Below are 18,070 nucleotides of genomic sequence, written 5' to 3'. Positions count from 1 at the left end.
ACTACTGAATGGGACTTGGGAGGCAGAGGACTTGTCTTTATGCCAAAAACGAGTAAAATCCCGGGTCGCGGTTGATTTCATGCAAATAGGGCCGAAGAGGCCCAGGGCGGACCTAGTATGAGCCCTGGGTGAGCCCAAGTGAGCACCCGGATCTGTGAGCCAGTGTTGCTTCAGCGTCTCGCCGTGTGTGTAAGAGGCTGGTACCCCTCCCTGTCTCTCCTTGTCCCATCAGCAATACCTTTCACCTCCGTGTCTGCGTAACTATATCAGTAGAAAGCGACGCTTCTCACATTGGCTCTCGGACCCCAAAGGGAGGCTGGCAGTGGCTTGGCAGGTGGGCACGAAGCCGGGAGATGGGTGGGGGAACGGGGCGGAGACAGCGTCGAGTGGCGTTCGGGGTAGCCAATGGTAGTTCGGGGCAGGGGTGGCAGGGGCGGAGGCGCCGAGGCCGAGCAGCCAATGGGGGGCGAGCAACTACTGGAACGACCTGGTGACGTGAGGAGCGTTCCATTCGGCCAGCGGTGGGCGGTTGCCACAGCTGGTTTAGGGCCCCGACCGTTGGGGCCCCTTGTCAGGAGGAGGCAGCCTCCGGGCTGGGGAGGAGAAGTCGCTGCCACCTCTGGCGGCTGACGCGGTCCCCTGGGACAGTCCACTTCCTGCCCTCAGTTCCCCGCCGAGTTCGGTCTCCAGGGTTCAGGTAACGAGGGGTGGGGGTTGGGGTCTCCTGGGCTCGGCCGCATGGTGGGCTAACAGCCCCTCCGCTGTACCCAGCCGCGCGGACGTTGGCACTGGCCTTCTCAGCTGGGCAGCCGCCTAGCCCCTGACCGCGGCTGACTACACGTGGCGGGGCGTGTGTGAGTGTGTATGAACGTGGGGAGGTGGCGCGCGTCCCAACCTGCCTCGGGCGGTGGTCCGCTGCGTGGCGGAGGCAGAGCTGGCCTCCCGAGGCCGCGCCCGCCGCCCGCCCGGGCCTCGGGCCTCGGGCCCCAGGCTGGTGGGCCGGTCGCTGGCTCTCGACGGATTTTGATCTTTGTTCTCCCAGGCCCGGCTCCCCTTCCTGGTCTCCCTTCTCCCGCTGGGCCGGTTTATCTGGAGGAGATTGTTTTCCAGGTTAGTTTTACACAAAGGAAGTGTTCTCTGCCCCTCTGGTGCTCCCTCCCCTTTGCCAAGGCTTCTTGCTTTCTCATTTCCCTGCTCATCTCCTAGTCTCTATTTGGACCCTTGCCCTCTCCAGCCCGTAATGATTTCGGGTTGGTTGTTTCTCATCAGTCAGGCAGGCTGCAGGTTTCCACCTCATTCTTGCCAGCGTGGGGCATGTGGTGTCAGTAAATAGAGGCCACAGCACCACACCTGAGAAGAGAAGGGTGGCAGTGGCTAAGAAAGCCTGGGCCTGGGGGTTCAGGATGCCAAGTGGTGATGGTACTTATGGAATGTCCCAGAAAGCAAGCACCTTTATGACTTTTCTTAGCTGCTGACATGTCCACCCACCCCCACCCCCAACCATTCCAGAACTCTCCTGCTTAAGTCAGCCTTTCACCTACAGGTCTGTGATGTGGTTTCATTAAGATTCCCACAAATGTTAGGCTAGACTAGCAAGATTGGTTCATTTCCCAGACTCAGGAAGTTACAGAGGGTTTGATTAGGGGAAATCTGTTTTGAGTAAATACAACCTGGATATATGTACAGAGTGTCCAGAACCTCCTAGCCCTGCCAGAGGGTGACTTGTTCCCTGGTGTGATTCATATTTGAGTGGCTAATTAAAGAAAGAAGGTGAATGGAGGAGGGGAGGGAATGGCTCCTGAAGGAGGGAAACTCTACCATTATTTTGAGTCTTCTTACTGATGATTATAGAACACTGTGGTACAGTGGAAAGTGCCCTGGCCTGAAAGTCAGCAGACGTGTTTTCTTGGCTTAGCTTTGCGGCTGTGTGACCCTGGACAAGTGATTTCCTCTCTTTGGTCTTTACTTATTTCCAAAACAAAGTAATTGGGGCTATCACCCTAAAAATCCTTTCTAGTTCCAAGGTTCTATGATGATAAAATCATCAGTATTATATTGGAAATATAGGGATTATTAAATCCATAGTAAGAAAACATGGTAACCCCCTTCTTTTTTGAGAACCTTTAGCCTTTTCTCCTTTTAGAGGATACACACAGATTGGAAATAAACTTTTCCCACTTCCCTACCACTACCCCTTTAGGCAGTGCTCATTTTTCCACCTCTGGTAAAGGAGGGTTGAACTGCATTTTCTTGTTCCTGCCTCATATTTTTATTTTTGTGCTTTCTCTTAGGGCTACAAATTGGACTTTTGATGATGTTTGACCCTGCGGCAGCAATAGCAGGCATCGTGATTTCAAAGCTGGGCTCAGCTTCTGTTTCTTCCCTCTTGTAATCACAAAGCCCATTGTGGACCAGGAATTCCAATCATGTCTGTGATGGTGGTGAGAAAGAAGGTGACACGGAAATGGGAGAAACTCCCAGGCAGGAACACCTTCTGCTGTGATGGTCGAGTCATGATGGCCCGGCAAAAGGGCATCTTCTATTTGACCCTCTTCCTCATCTTGGGGACATGTACACTCTTCTTCGCCTTCGAGTGAGTTTCTATTGAGTAGACTTGCCTGATTATAGTCACTTTGAGTCCAGGGGAAGAACCTTCTTTCTGGAGAGTTTGTGGATGGTCCTTGGATACCACTATCCTCTTGAGTAATGTCTATAGATTATGCTAACTGAGTTCATTTCCTTGTGGTTGTAACAGGGTATGTGCTTCATTAAAAACCCAAGACCTTTGATACCAATTTTGTAGCACAGATTTGGGGCTACCCCTGGCACACTTGGGAAATAAAGGCATTTGTCTTTGTTACTCACCTCTCCTTTTCAGTGGTCTCCTTAGGAGTTTAGTGACAGACTCCATCTTCCCCATCCCTCTTGGGCCTAGGGGCAGCCCTCATGGTCATAACTCTGTACCACAAAACTCACCTATTCTGTTATTCTGGGTCACCTCTCCTAGCTATTAAATTGAAAAGCCAACTGAACTGGGAACTTGCAGATTGGTTCCAGCCTCAGCTGCATGTGTGGCACATATGTGCTTTTTAAATGTGAGTTTCACTCTAGATCACTCAGCATAAACAACTCTGTATTCTGTGTGTGTCTGATACCAGCTTTGGAGTTGTTTTTTTCTTTGATATAATAGCTAGTACTAGAGTCACCATTTGAAGCCTGTATAGGTCACTGCTCTAGGGAGGTGACCAGTTGGATTCTAGGGTACTGTGGCTTGACTACTGGGTATGCTGAGAATGCTGTACGCTCTAGGGATGGGAACAATGCTAATTGCTTTGGGATTATTATGAGGAGGGCCTTGAGGAGCCAAGAGGTGTGTGTGTAGACTGTGAGCCACCCCTGATATGAGCCTGCTATAGTTCATGCACTACCATGACCCCGGGAGCTCCCAGGCTGGGGTGTGGCTGTGGCAGGGAGGAGGGGGCCCCCTTGGCTAGCCTTTGTGGGTAATCAAAATGAGCTCTGATCTCTTGGAGCTCATTTTTGTCCTTCTGTAAGGGCTCCAGGCTTTCCCAGTGCATCAAGAGTGATTTTTCAGGCTGTTTTGCCAGACTTTTTGATGGTTGCAGCTGGCTTGAGCAACAGTGGCAGGGGTGGGGGGAAGTTTATAACAGGGCTAGAAAAGGAAGGTCAGAGAAGCTCTTTCTCAAAGGCTCTTTTGCTTCTGACTTTGTGAAGTATTTGGCGAAGTCAGGTTGGAGATGGCTTCTTAGTTGCTTTCCCAGTGTTAGGTTTACGGTGGTGTGTGTATATGTGTGTACTTGTGTGTGGTACAAGTGAGCATGTGCAATCAGGCAGGCATACGTGTAACACTAATAAAATGCTGTCCCCTCTCACCCTTCTCTCCAAAAAAAAATATTTTTTTGCTTTATTCTTTCCTTGCTTCTTTTTGGAAGTGCAGAGCTGAACTCTGCTTTCTATCATTCTCCCTGTCTTTCCGTCCTTACCCTGCTGAATCACTAGCTCTTTTTGCCGCCACTCCCCTCCATCTTAGAGTTAAATTTGTGAGGTTGGAACTATTTAAAATAGAGATGAGATTTGTTTCTATGGTGTGAGTGAGCTGGTAATTCTGGGTCCAGAAAACCTCTGGTTTGACTGTCCAGGGGAATTGGGAATTTGGAGCTATTGGCGTTTGGCCTTTTTTGTATCTGGGAGCCAGACAGAATCTGATTTGGATCTGTCCCACTTAGGCCCCAAAGGCCTTTGAACAAAACCGCCTGTGGGATGAAGCTTATAATTAGCTAAGTTACTGTTTGACAGAGGCAGGTTAAGTTTTCTACCAAGACGACTTTTTTCCCCCAAGTTATTTCTTGTGCTTTGCCCTCAGATATGAAGGGTGAGGTTGTTTATAAACTGCCTTGAGTTACAGCTGTCTGTGTGATAGAGTAAATATTTTTTAGTGTAAGGCTGGGGGAGGGAGAAGTGGGGGAAGGGAGAAGGAAGTAAACGTGTTAGCTAAGGAGTGGAATGGGGAAGCATAAGTCTGACCGAAGGGGAGAGGACCCTGGCAATGAATCATTTTTACTGAGAGTGGTTGAATCTGTTTGCGTGCATATGTGTGTGTGTGTGTCTGTCCATGTGTGTCTGTCACATATAGACATACACACTCTAGGTGGTGGTTGCTTTATGCCTAGCTGTTGACAGGCTGTACAAAGGACACCAGCATGCCTCTGAAGAATGAAATCTTTTTCTGGTTGACTGTTTCCTTTGGAGTATATAATTCACTACTAACCACACAGTGGGGGTTGGGATTTGGGGGACAGGATACGGGCCCCTTAGTTAGTATTAGAACATAGGGAGACCTCAGGAAATCAGCTGATACAGTCCCCTGCCTTCAGGCTGGTGAGGGTGTCTGAACCACCAGTGAAGAGGGCTGTCTATTTTCGTCCCTAAATTGTCTAGGAACATAGATTCCACATCCTCTTACTGTTGCATTTTTGCCTTGGGGAAGTCTAGATCTTGCCGCACATCTGGACCTGCATTTTAGTAGTGGGGTCTCGCTTGCAGCAGGTGCTTAGGAACAAGTGCAAGTTGATTTATAGCTGCCCATGGCACAGCCCTGGGTCGGCCAGATGGCTTGAGAAATCTGGTCAGGCATGTGGGCACCCCTTGATGAAAAACATGCAGCATTAGTGGTGCCAGTGGATATCTTTTTATTTTTGGATTTTGCCTTTATATGTTTAGACTTCTCAAAGGAGGGGCCTGTAATTTTCATTGGACAGACAGTAGGCTGAATACATAAAATGAATAAAGGTTGTCCATCTAGGAGCTAGTTAGCTCTGTGTTGTTATAAGTGTTTCCAAAGATACTGGGTGGCCACCTCTAAGGGCTGCTGTCACAAAGTGGATTCCTGCCTGGAATGGGAAATTGGACTACATTATCACTGAGCCTCTTGCAACTCTGAGAGTCTGAAATTCTGCATAACTGTTGTGTTTGTCTGGAAGATTCAAATACACACAAAAAGGAAAGGATAGATTACCAGTAGGTAGCTGTATTTAAATACATTTACATATTTAAATGTAATTGTATCTATGGTAAAAGTATTGACTTTAAAAGCAGAGTGAAAATTGTGCAGTGCTTAAGAAAAGGATTTCTTAATTTATCTTTAGGGGGAGGCATTTAGGAAATGTGCGTGTATATGCCAGTTTCAGCTTTGACCACATGAGCCATTCTCAGTCTTTTCTGGCCAAACCCTGTCCAGCTTGTGTAAACATGTAGCCACCAGCTTGGCTGGTAATGTCAGGACATTATAGCAGAATGACACTGACAACTGTGAGGTGTCCAGCCACTCAAAGACTATTGTAGTAGGTAGTCAAATTCAACTTCCTGATAAAGCTAGGGGGAAGGACCAAGTGCACTGTTTTGTGGAATTGGCTTTCTCGCTATCTCTTTTAACTTTGTGACCAGATCACTGGTGGGGTCAATGTACCCAGACTTCTCTTGTGGCAAGAATGACTATGTGACTTTTGACACCTGAAGTAGAAGCAGTTTGCTGCTATGATCAGTGCTTATGCCTCATTGTGCTGTATGTAGAGGAAATTGTATCAAGGCACTATCAAACCCTGTTGGACTGACACACATAGTTGCTTCTGACGTACAGAGGAGTCATTGAATTGGATGAACTGAAAAAAGCTTTGTAACGCTGCTCAGTAATTGACCCACTTCTAGCCTATCCAAATTCTACCGCTCTTTCAAGTCCCTTCTTGAGTCTTCCTTCATGAAACCTTTCTAATAATTCCTGCATTTGTAGGACTAATCATACATACTGCTCATTTAACACATAATCTTATGACATTTCTTAGATTTCTAAATTCTATGATTATTGCACTTTGAGCTCTTTCAATGTCAGGGACTATCTCCTATGTCTATGTAGCCCCCACAGTGCCCTCTGCCAGGCCTTACATAGCATAGATGGTCAGTAAATGTTACCGAATTAATAACACATTCTGGATACACTTTAAATGTCTTGACTCACATAATCATAGAATGGTAGAACTGGAAGGGGCCTTGGAGACTATCTCCATCCTTTTGCAGGTGAGGAAACCAGGTCCACAGAAGAGGTTACTTTACCAAGATTAGCTGGACAACCAATACCTCTGTATGACACACTACCTTTCATCTCATTGTAACCTTTTGAATATGGAATCCAGAAGACATTCAGGTTTACTAAAGTGTGCATATGCCAAGAATATGCTAGACCAGCATATTCTGGGTTCTTGCTAGCTAGTGATTATGTTACCTAGTGGCATCTAGGTTATTTGGGCCTCCCCAGCTATGCTCCTAGGAAATGAAGGTATCTTTGTAGAAAACTGGTAGCATCCTGGCATGGCATTCTGGTAGCCTTGCAGGAACAGGGAAACCCATCTCTAAGTGTGAACCTAGAAAGTAAGCTTTGTGAGTTATGAGGGGTCATCACCTCAGTGACCACTCAGAGTCCTTGCTGCCTGAATGAGGGTGGCTTGGAGAAAAATTAAGCAATATGTGCTCCCTACCTCATTACCATGTGGGTGATCCTGATGAAAGGGGCATCATGTCCCTGCAGACAGAGGAAAGAGAAATGGTCATCTGACAACACAAAGTTGCCAGGTTTGAGGAGACACAGAGCTATGTAGACAAAAGCCAAACTGACCTGGCAGAATATTTGTGCCTATAGTGACAAGATCCAGGTTCCTGAAGTTACTTAGATGAGATTGGAAAGGGGGAAAAGTGACTTTATCATGATCTCTAACCAAGAGAACATTCTCCAGAAAATTTTTCTTTGCAGGTTCTATCTTGTGCTTTACCTAGCCCAAGATTATGTCTATGATTTGGCCAACCAAATGATAGTTTTAGAACATCATAGTTGTCTCTCTGATACCAATCTGTTATAGTACTTGGCTAAGTTCAACTTCCTGATAAAGCATGCTCCCTGCAGAAGGGTTGAGTTATGTCTTCTGAACAGTATGCTTTCCTTTCTTTGCAGTTAAATCATTCAGAATTTATCTGTGTATATTCAGTCTCTACTACTTTTTGTGATAATGAGTTTCACACTGTCAGTCTCTATCGAATGCATCTCCCATATTTTGAGAATGAGTTTTAACTGAGTATAGTGATTTTATATTTTGGGAAAAGCAAGCACAAAGAACAGGGATGTCCCCCAGCATGCCGACATCAGTTGAGATGTTTATTGAAGGAGAGAAGAGACCTTCTAAATGTTCCTCAGAGATGCCTGCTAGTATTGTGTTTAAGAACAAAGGAAGCACCTTATTCATTTTGCAATAGCAAGAAGCTAGTGAATTCAGTGTAATTAGGGGTATGTTTCTGGGATGGAGCAATGAGAAGACAAGAATCTTATGATGATGATTAGGTAAGGCCAGTTTAACTAATGGAGGGCCTTGGAATACTGGCCTGTGGGGTTTGGGGATTAATAAGCAGTGGGGAATTGTTCTAAATTTTTAGGCAGGAGTATATTATAATTGAAATATTTTATTTGTTATATTTGAAATTTGTTACTTTTGGTATAACTGAAATGTGAAATTTGCTATTATAACAGATTTAGCAACTACTTAGCGGGCTTGCCTGGCTACAGATTTTGGCCCTCTTCAGTGAGAGGATGGTTTATTGCCTCAAAATTGAAAATGTCCCTGTTTGGTTAATTTTCCCCATTGCTACTGGAACAAGACAGGGTTATACATCTTCCCTTGACCTTCACATAGCAGTCAGGGGCTGACTTTCAATTATGTTTTTAGTGTCTAAGGAAACTTTTTCCCTATCAGCAGACTCTGAAGTGTCATCAGAAGACCCTTGAGTCAGTCTTATAGGTGGTTCTATATGTTTACTATGCTTTAGAGGTAAGTAGTATGTAAAAGGACAGACAACGATCCATATCAGTGAGAACTTATAGCAAAGGCTTATTGCCATTATGTGGGGCTAAGGGCCATCATGGGGCTCTAATCCTTGGGCCCTTTCTGCTGTTCCAAGCTGTGCTTAAATCCACCCTTAATGGCTGCTATGGGAGCAGTTTCAAACAGCCACCAGCTTCCCAAGAGAGCTCTTCTCTGACCACTTATAGTCCTTAGGGTATGAATCACCATCCTAACCCTTAATTACTGGTCTTATCTTATTCTGTAGCTGTTTCATATGTTAGTTATGTTTTCCATAACAATATTAACTCCCATTTTCTCTTGTTCTTCATTTGTTAGGCCCATAAATACTTGTTGGCACTGAGCTTTTGGGGAGACTTAGAGGTAGAGTATTGTATAGAACACCAATCCACACTCCCAGTCTATGAGGCAGAGCCCTGCTATGGAATCTGTCTGGTTTCTTACAGGTTCCACTTATGAATCTCTTTTGAGTTTTTTCACATCAGTTGAAGTCTGTGTCATTATCATTGTCCCTCCAATGAACTACCGTGCTAGGGATGGGGGATGGGACATGACACACCAGCCCAGCCTGGCACTGCTGGTTACTGCTAGACAGTACCACCATGTGGCCCATGGGACATGTGGAAGTCCAGTCATTTAGCCTAGCTATGGAAGCCTGAGGCCAATCAAGAAGTTGGTAGAAGATGGCTTAAAATAATGATATCTCTTCAGGTCGAATAAATGAAGACTTAGTGGGACATGGTAGCATTTATAAAATTTACAAGGGAGAAAAGCAACCACTAAACCCTCTAGAAGGGGGAAAGTCTCTTGGCACTTTGAAGACAAAAGAGAGTTCTGTTTCAAGAAGTGTATGGATATTAGTATTCCAAGAAGTGATATGAATGGAAAGTACTAGGGGGTTTCAAAAACAGCCTATATTTGTGGATGACAGATCCCATCTTTCACTAAGACAGATTACTGATTTAGGATACTCCTGACTTTTCAGATCAATATTGGGAATTACCACCAAATCTTCACATACCCTATTCCTATCAGAGACAGACCCCTAGCTTACTGCAATTATGGTATTAACCTATGTGGATATTTTTGATCATAACTGCTAAAGACAGACATGACATGTTATAGTTTACAGTAGTCTTAGCCACTGGCTCTCTTAGTTTCCTCTTACTTGGAGTGGAAAGGCCTGTTGGTTCCACATCTGCCTTCTCAGCCACACCCACTCACTAGTGACAACTGGCTGCCAGTAGCCTCATCTCTGGAGAACAATACAATGGGCCTATTGTGTACTTGTTGACACACAGAGTGGATTGTTTTAGCAGGTGCAGAAGATAGTCCATGTGGAGATTACAGAGACCTTTATCCTTGATGGCGTAGCATAATTCAAATCTAAGTTGTTCTTTGTCTGGTTGACAAGCAGGTGTTGGAATGGGACTTAGTTAATCTCAGGTCCTTTGTGCATGGGGTTAACATTGTGTGTGTGTGTGTGTGTGTGTGTGTGTGTGTGTGAGAGAGAGAGAGAGAGAGAGAGAGAGATGTATATATATTTTCTATCTTTTTTTATTTGGTTTTTTTTTTTAATTTGAGAGAAGGAGAGACAGAAAGAGAAAGGGAGAGTGTGGTGGAGAGGTGCAGACAGAGAGAGAGGATCTCAAGCAGACTTCACACTCAGTGCAGAGCCCAACACAGGGCTTGGTCCCATGACCCTGGGATCATGACCTGAATCAAAATCAAGAGTTAGACACTCAACCAACTGAGCTACCCAGGCGCCCCTTTTTCCTCTCTATTTTTTTTTCCTGTAATAAGACAATTTAAAAGCCCTTTGGTGGCTGATTGGTTGGCTCTGATTTTTCTAAGTCTATTTATTGGATGCTGTACACCCAGAGCAGTTCGAGTTCTAGAGACATTACTTGTTTTCAAGAGTGATCTTAGAAATGGGCAGTGATTAGAAAGATGGCTGTTTTCTGTTAGTGTGGTAATTTTACTTGGCTTGCTTGTGAAACAGTCTTGTATTTCTCTTGTGTCCTTTGGGTCCCTGGTAGGTGGAGGTGACTTTTGTTTCTGAATTCACTTCTTGATTATCTGTATACTGAAGGTGGAACAATGGAAAAGAGGGTAATCCACAAGGTAGTGATATGCAGGGGCTTTAATTACTCTGTACTAAGTCAGATCCTTCAGTTCTTCAAATTTTGTCCCCTACCCTTAGCTTTTAGAAAGAAGTAAGTCATACAAAAGCAGACTAAGACCAAGGATTTTGTTAAAAAACAAATAAGCAGGCAAACAAAAAGCCACAAACATCATTTTGCATGTTTGCTACATATGTTCACCTTTATGACAAACCGCTCAGCCTAATATTATAGTTGACTTGCACCCTTCATGCAGTTGTGTGTGTGGCGGGGAGGCAAGGGGAGGATCTCATGGGGACTGTTCCAAAACTACAGCGAATGTATAACCCCGGGGTTAAATGTTTGCTCTGAATGGACAGCAGCTTGCTTAATCCCCATGCCGATGAGGTAAGCCTTTTTCCTTAGCGTACTTTTTCTGCTCTCCCTCTGGTCCTTGCTCATCCACTTATAGTCTGCCTCTAAGAGAAGATCTCTGTGTTGAATGAAAAAATGTCTCCCAGGAGGAAGAGAATAAAAATAGGTCAGTGATAACTCTCATTGCATATTCCTATTTATTTGGTTTGAAATTCAGTTGAATGTGACAAGTATTTGTTGGTAGCTTCTTTGTTCCCGTACTTGCATTAAGCTCTGGGACATAAAGAAGCATGATGGTAATTGTTAACAGCTGGCATTTACTTAAAGTTTACTATGTGTCAGGTACAGTTCTAAGTACTTTATTTATATTCATGCATTTGATACACAAAATGACCCTATGTAGTGCTATTATTATCCTCATTTCACAGATAAGGAGACTGAAGTTAATTAAGTCACCCAGCTAGGAGCTGGTAGAACCACAATTCAACCCCAAATGTTCCCACTCCAAAAAAGACAAGGTTCTTGCTCTTATGAAGTCCAGCTGGGGGAGATGAGGTCAACATAGTGAAAAACAGCTAGGAAACAATACAAGGCTCTGGCAATGAGGATGACAGCGGTAGAGAAGGGAGAGATTAGTGCAGCTTAGGATAGGCCTTTCAGAGGAGGCAAGACCTCTCTAAGACCTCTCTCTATCAAATCTACCTTGTGGATTTAGTGTGAGAATTGAATGAGATGGTGCATATAAAGGGCTTAGTGCAATGCCTGGCATATGGTGAATGCTCAGTAAATTGTGATGATGACAATGATGGCATTGATGTCTCTGGGACCTGAAAGATGAGTAGAGCTGGGATATCCAGAGAGGAAGAGGGGTAGTCTTCCAGATGAATTATGAGGAAAGGGGGAGGGAACATTATGTTGAGAAGGGGTGCTAGGAGATTTTCCTTGCCTAACGTCAGTAGGCACCTACTAGCAGAGCTCATTGAGGAGAGAAAAGAATGGATGTTTCAAAGTCAGTCAGCAGCCCAGAAACTTTTCATTGGCTTTGAAGCATGCCAGACCTACCCTCTGTCTGACACTGGGACCCTGCTTCATAAATGGTCCTCATCTTTTCTTCCTCCTCCTTGAGCTCAGGCCTAATGCTAGATGAGTGTTTTTGAAAAGCTCTACACATTCCCAGAGTAAGAGCAACCTATGGTAATAACAAGTCCAGGCTCAGTTGCTTCCCTGACCTTAATAGGTGTGAGCCTTTCATGAGGCACAGAGGAAATGGGGTTTTCAGCAGGCCAAAAGGAGGGACTGGACTTGGTGATAGGAGAAGTCCCTTGAGACTGTCTTCTCTAGGTTATAGGTCCACCAATCAAATAATTGTTGATTTCCTATTATGTGCAGAACCATATATAAGGAGTTATGGGTAATTCAAGAGAAGAAAAAACATGGTCCCTTCCCTCAAGGTACTGCCGATTTTCTTGTGGAGACCCGATCGACATGCTGGTAACAATTTGAGGTCAATACAGGGTAGGTATAACTAAATGTTCAATTGGCTGCTTTCTTCAGATGCCGCTACCTGGCTGTCCAGCTGTCTCCTGCCATCCCTGTGTTTGCTGCCATGCTCTTCCTTTTCTCCATGGCTACACTGTTGAGGACCAGCTTCAGTGACCCTGGAGTGATCCCGCGGGCCCTACCAGACGAAGCAGCTTTCATAGAAATGGAGATAGGTGAGTTTTCTAACCAGCTGGCAAGATGCTGTGCAGTGGGTGACTTTAATCACTAAGGGAATAGAATCATGTAGTTGCAGATTAAGAATCATTTCTAGCCTTTTCCCTGTAAGAAATTGAATCTGAGATCATGACCACCCTATGAATTTGGTAAGGCAGGTTTAGCAAGATTTGAAAGCCATATGCTTCATACTTTCTTGTGTTGGGTTGCATTTCAGTAGGGGTTTGTTACCAAGGTCCTGCTGCAGTGTTCCCAAGAGGATGGCCTTTTTTACTTTTGAAGGGTCATCAACGCATTCGATTTTTTTGATGAAAGCTATAAGCCTTCTTTTCATAAAAAATATTCTTATATGTTTACATATACATATAATTGTGGCTGTAATTTCAGGGACTTGTGGATCTTTTGAAGCACATTCATGGGCCCCACCAAGAATTCCTGATTTAAGGGAATACACAAGATGAGAGGAGACAGCCATGGTGCCAAGAACCATTGAGAATTCTAGGAAGGTAAAGGAAGGAAATGGAAGCAGTTATAGGCTGATTACAGTGTAGTTTTCAGGTCTCTTTGGGACAGAGATAAAGTGATACAACAGCCACGGGCCAGGGTGACTCCACAAATTAAAGCTGAAGATCCCAGGGCTAGAGGGAATATCCTAGGAGCTCATACTGGGAAAGAAGGCTGTGATACCAGTACTAGCAGGGACTGGGAACCCAGCAGACCCAACATCAGTGCCTCCCTAAATTGTTTGCAAGTCCAGTACCCAAGTAGCTTGAGTCAGCATCCAAGCCAGACAGAGTAGAAGAAAGGGACCCGGAAGTTGTAAGACTAAAAGCTATGCCCATGGAGCACCAATATGCTTCTAGATTTTTAGACTGTTTGTTTTTTTATTTTAATATTATTTTATTTAATTAAAAACACACAAATCTATCAGGGTTATAATAGGTATTACATTACATTTATATTTTTTGAGAGAATCTACATTTATATAATATTATCTGCCTATCTAAGAAAATGTTGTGTTTTTATTTTCAGATTGAGTTTTATGCCCTTGGATAAAATGTTTATAGTTTTAAAGCCTAGTTTCTGTATTTCTCATATTGAGTTTATTCCTGATGTTTATATGCATGCTATTATTAACAAAATATTTTCTCCCATTTCCATTTGATGTTTTTTCTTCCAGTTTTATTGAGATATAATTGACACAACATTGTGCAAGCTTAAGGTGTAAAGTATGATGGTTTGATACTCTTAGAGTGGTTTGAAAGCTTTTGTATTTCTTTTGTTTATTTTAGCTGCATTTACCTCTGGCTTCTTGCTGAATTTCTTTCTTTTTAAATTTTTTTAATGTTTATTTATTTTTGAGAGCACGCAAGAGAGACAGAGCATGAGCAGGGGAGAGGCAGAGAGACAGGGAGACACATGTCTGAAGCAGGCTCCAGGCTCTGACTGTCAGCACAGGGTCTGATGTGGGGCTTGAACTCACAGACTGTGAGATCATGACCTGAGCCGAAGCCCGGTGCTTAACTGACTGAGCCACCTAGGCGCCCCTGAATTTCTTTTTTAAAAATTCCATCCTGTTTTAGTTGGGCCAAGGGGACATAGGCTTGTGCACGTCTGAACTACTTAGGGATGGGGAGAGGGTGGGTATGGTGGGGAGAAAGAAGAGGCCAGGTGTGTTGGTGCAGCCGGAGTTCAGGGGAGACCTGGTAAAGCTGGGGTAGTTAGGAGGAAGATAGGAGGGAGAGTTGTGTGTGCCATTTTTTCTCCATCTGGATTATTCTTTTATCATCCCATTTCCATTCACATATGTAGAAACTGAAGGTCAAGGCAGTGCCTTGACTTGTCTTTTGCATCTCACAGCAGGTATTAGCAAGGTTAGTTCTGTTTTGCCAGATCATTGGGCCTAGAGCCCAGGTTTGAGCTGTCACATTCTGACCTCCCCTTTTAGCATGTTCTCTGTGTAGAAGATTGCATTCTTGAGTTCATACATATGTTTATGTTAGCAAGTTTTTGTCAACACTACATTCAGCCCTATGCTGGGTATGCTGTGCATGAGGGCTGGGGGATGGGCAGCAGGCAACACTGTGATTTCCTTGTATCATAGTGCCTCATGGGGAGGACAAACCATGAACTGTATCTCACAGGTGCCCTCATGTAAAGCACATGCAAAGGAATATTAAGGTGGCATGCTGGTACTTTTATCATTCTCTAATGAATAGCTATCATCCTTTTAAGACTTGTGACACACTGTTATTGTTTGATTTCACAGCATCTACCCCACTCTTCAAAAAAAGGAAAAAAATTCCATATGGTAGATATTTTTAAAATCAAAGTGAATTGAAAAATTATTCTGTTTTTAGAATTATCCTGCACATCTAGGGGGCAACAAGACAGGCATTCTCATACGCTACAGATGGATGGGCATGCAAATTGATACAATCTGCCTGGGAAGCATTTTGGCAATAAGCAGTATGGGTTTTAAGGGTTCATACCCTTTGACTTGGTAATTCCACTTCGCTTAGAGTTTAGCTAAAGGAAATAATCAGAGAGTTATACAAATTAGTACAGAAGGATTTTTAGCTCAGCATTTTTTCCTTTGTCCTTTTCTTTTTTAAAAATGTATTTTCAGAGAAAAAGAGAGCGAGAGAGCATACATGCAGAGAAGGGGCAGAGAGTGGGGGGGGGCGGGAAGAGAAATCCTAAGCAGGTTCTGCGCTGTCAGCACAGTCAGACATGGGGCTCAATCTTACAACTGTGAGACCATGACCTGAGCCGAAATTTTAAGCCCAAACTTTTTTTCTTTTTAATATGGGCCTAGCTATTTTAATGCCAGCAACTTCATATTTACTACTCAGATTTCAACATGCTTTTCTTTTTTATCTTTCTGTTTTAGAAATTAATTTTAACACACGTATATATTCTTGGGGAAGGGAGGTGGGAACTGGGATTGGAGTGGTGATCAAAGAGGATTTAAGCTTTATCTGTGATATTTTAGGTGTTTGCATGCAACATCACTTAAATAGTAAAAACTCAGAGGCCACTTAAATGCGCCACTATATGGAATGGTCAAATAAATTACAGGATGTGCATATGATGGAATATTATTATATTGCCAATATTCATCTTTTTGGAAGAGAATTTAACAACCATGGAAAAACATTCACCATATAATGTTAAGTGAAAAATATAGGGTACAAAATCATATCTATATCTCAAATTTTTAAAAATCATGAATGTTTATTTATCTGTTAAGGAAATATACCAAAATGCATGGGTATCCTTGAGTTGAGAGACTGTCAGTGATTTTTATTTTTTCTTATATGTATTTTCTGTTTTTTCCAAGCCTTTTACAATAAGCACACATTACTCTTATTTTTAAAAGGTTGTTTTTCTGATTCTAAGTATTACCACTCTCTTTTCATGCATATATTTTATTTTTGCAAGATAATATATTTTTATGCATGTTGCTTTTTAGCTTACATTTTCATTTTGCAATACATTGTGAATATTGTCCTGTGTCTTCATTCACTTGTCTACATCATTTTAGATGGTTGCATAATGTTCCATCCTGTGCATGTATCATAATTTACTTAACCAACCTCCTATTGTGACACTGAGGTTATTTTCACGTTTTCACTATTAAAAGGGACTCTGTGACAAATAATCCTTCCACCAACATCTTTTGTATATCTCTTTGTAATTTTGTTAAGTTCCTAGAAATAGAATTGATGGATCAAAAAATATAGACCTTTAAAGTTTTGGGAGCCACTGCTTTATTGCTTACCAGTAATATATAAAAATACCTTCTCCCCATCCTTGTCAACATTGGGTATTCTTATTCTTTTTAATATTTGTTAATATAGTAGGTAGAAACAGTATCTGTGTTGGTTTTTTTTTATGTCTTTGATTGTTAGTGAATTTGGGTATTTTCATTATATGTATATATTAATGTTTATTATATATAATATATAATATATATATTATATATAATATATATGGAATATATAATATATATATTATATATAATATATATGGAATATATAATATATATATTATATATAATATATATGGAATATATAATATATATATTATATATAATGTATATGGAATATATAATATATATATTATATATATATTAATGTTTATTTTTGAGACCGAGAGAGAGCGCGAGCAGGAGAGGGGCGCTCTGGAGAGAGAACAAGCAGGAGAGAGAGAGGGAGAGGGAGACACAGAATCCAAAGCAGGTCCAGGCTCTGAGCTGTCAGCACAGAGCCTGACGTGGGGCTTGAACTCATGAACCATGAGATCAAGACCTGAGCCGAAGTCAGATACTTAACCAACTGAGCCACCCAGGTGCCCCTCATTTCATATATTTTTTAGCCATTTCTATTTCTTTTATGAATGCTTTTCTTTGTAATCTGCAAAAAACAAAACAAAACAAAACTTGAAGAAACCCTTTTTCACATATGCACAAAAGAATTGCATGGCATTCAGTGGAATTTGGGGGGACACTGTGATGTTGAAAGTGTCCTCTGGAATGCTAGTCTGTAGAAAACAGTGGGCCCTAGGGCACTATTGAGTACTCCCATTGCTTTTTGAGAAGTGGTGGGACTTTTGGACTCAAATAATGGCTAGCTAGCAGTGATAGTAACTGTCTTTACTGATCTTCAGAGGCTACCAATGGTGCAGTGCCCCAGGGCCAGCGACCACCTCCTCGTATCAAGAATTTTCAGATAAACAACCAGATTGTGAAGCTGAAATACTGTTATACGTGCAAGATCTTCCGGCCACCCCGGGCCTCCCATTGCAGCATCTGTGACAACTGTGTGGGTGAGTAAAACCAAAGGGGCTTTGTCTGAGGAAAAGGCTGAGTTGGAGAGGGTCAGGGTTATTTTTCTAGGGAAAAATCAATAGGGGTGGGAAGACAGATTTACATAGGAAATAAGCTAGATTTAGTTAGGAAACTTTAGATAGGAAGCAAGCTTCTGAACAAGTGAAAAAGCAACTGTACTTGTGTAGATCAAATCTTATTTTAAATATCCTCTGGTCTAAAATTTACTAAAAAAAACCTTTTTGGTAAATGGGGAAGTAAACTTTACCTGTTTTTAAGATCTGCATTTTTCTTGACTGGATTTGTTTCAAGTGGAACCCATCTTATGTAGGGGGAAGAAAACCCTAGTCCACTGGAGGGCAACTTCGGGGAAAGAAGGGATATATAAGTACTGTTCCCAAGAAGAAGAAAGTTGCTAAGATTTATTGAGATACTACTATATAGGAGGCACTGTGCTAAGCGCTTTCCCTTTCTCTCATTTAAGACTTGTAAAACCCCATGAGGTATTATCCCCTTTTCACAGATGAGGAAATAGGTGAAGCACCTTTGTGCAGGTTCATGTAATTAATGTGAGATGAAACTGGAACAGGTCTGATCCTAAAACTCATTTTAACTTTCTCTGCTAA

General features: G+C 42.7%; 1 protein-coding gene across 2 annotated transcripts in view; it reads left to right on the top strand.

The window, feature by feature from the left end:
• Positions 1 to 497: 497 nt before the first annotated feature.
• Positions 498 to 18,070, top strand: part of ZDHHC9 (zinc finger DHHC-type palmitoyltransferase 9) — a 32,154-nt gene continuing 14,581 nt past the window's right edge. The window contains exons 1-5 of one of the 2 annotated variants that reach the window (XM_058712372.1): positions 498 to 697; positions 1,043 to 1,110; positions 2,292 to 2,593; positions 12,452 to 12,612; positions 17,285 to 17,443. In XM_058712372.1, coding sequence (XP_058568355.1) covers positions 2,427 to 2,593; positions 12,452 to 12,612; positions 17,285 to 17,443 — 487 coding nt within the window. In that variant the 5' untranslated portion in view covers positions 498 to 697; positions 1,043 to 1,110; positions 2,292 to 2,426. The remainder of the gene's footprint in view (positions 698 to 1,042; positions 1,111 to 2,291; positions 2,594 to 12,451; positions 12,613 to 17,284; positions 17,444 to 18,070) is intronic. The other variant, XM_058712373.1, reaches the window with a different exon arrangement.

This window comes from Neofelis nebulosa, chromosome X (assembly GCF_028018385.1).
Source record: "Neofelis nebulosa isolate mNeoNeb1 chromosome X, mNeoNeb1.pri, whole genome shotgun sequence".
Lineage (NCBI taxonomy): Eukaryota > Metazoa > Chordata > Mammalia > Carnivora > Felidae > Neofelis > Neofelis nebulosa.
Note: the sequence above shows the minus strand (reverse complement) of the source record. Positions and strands in the feature narration are given on the sequence as shown.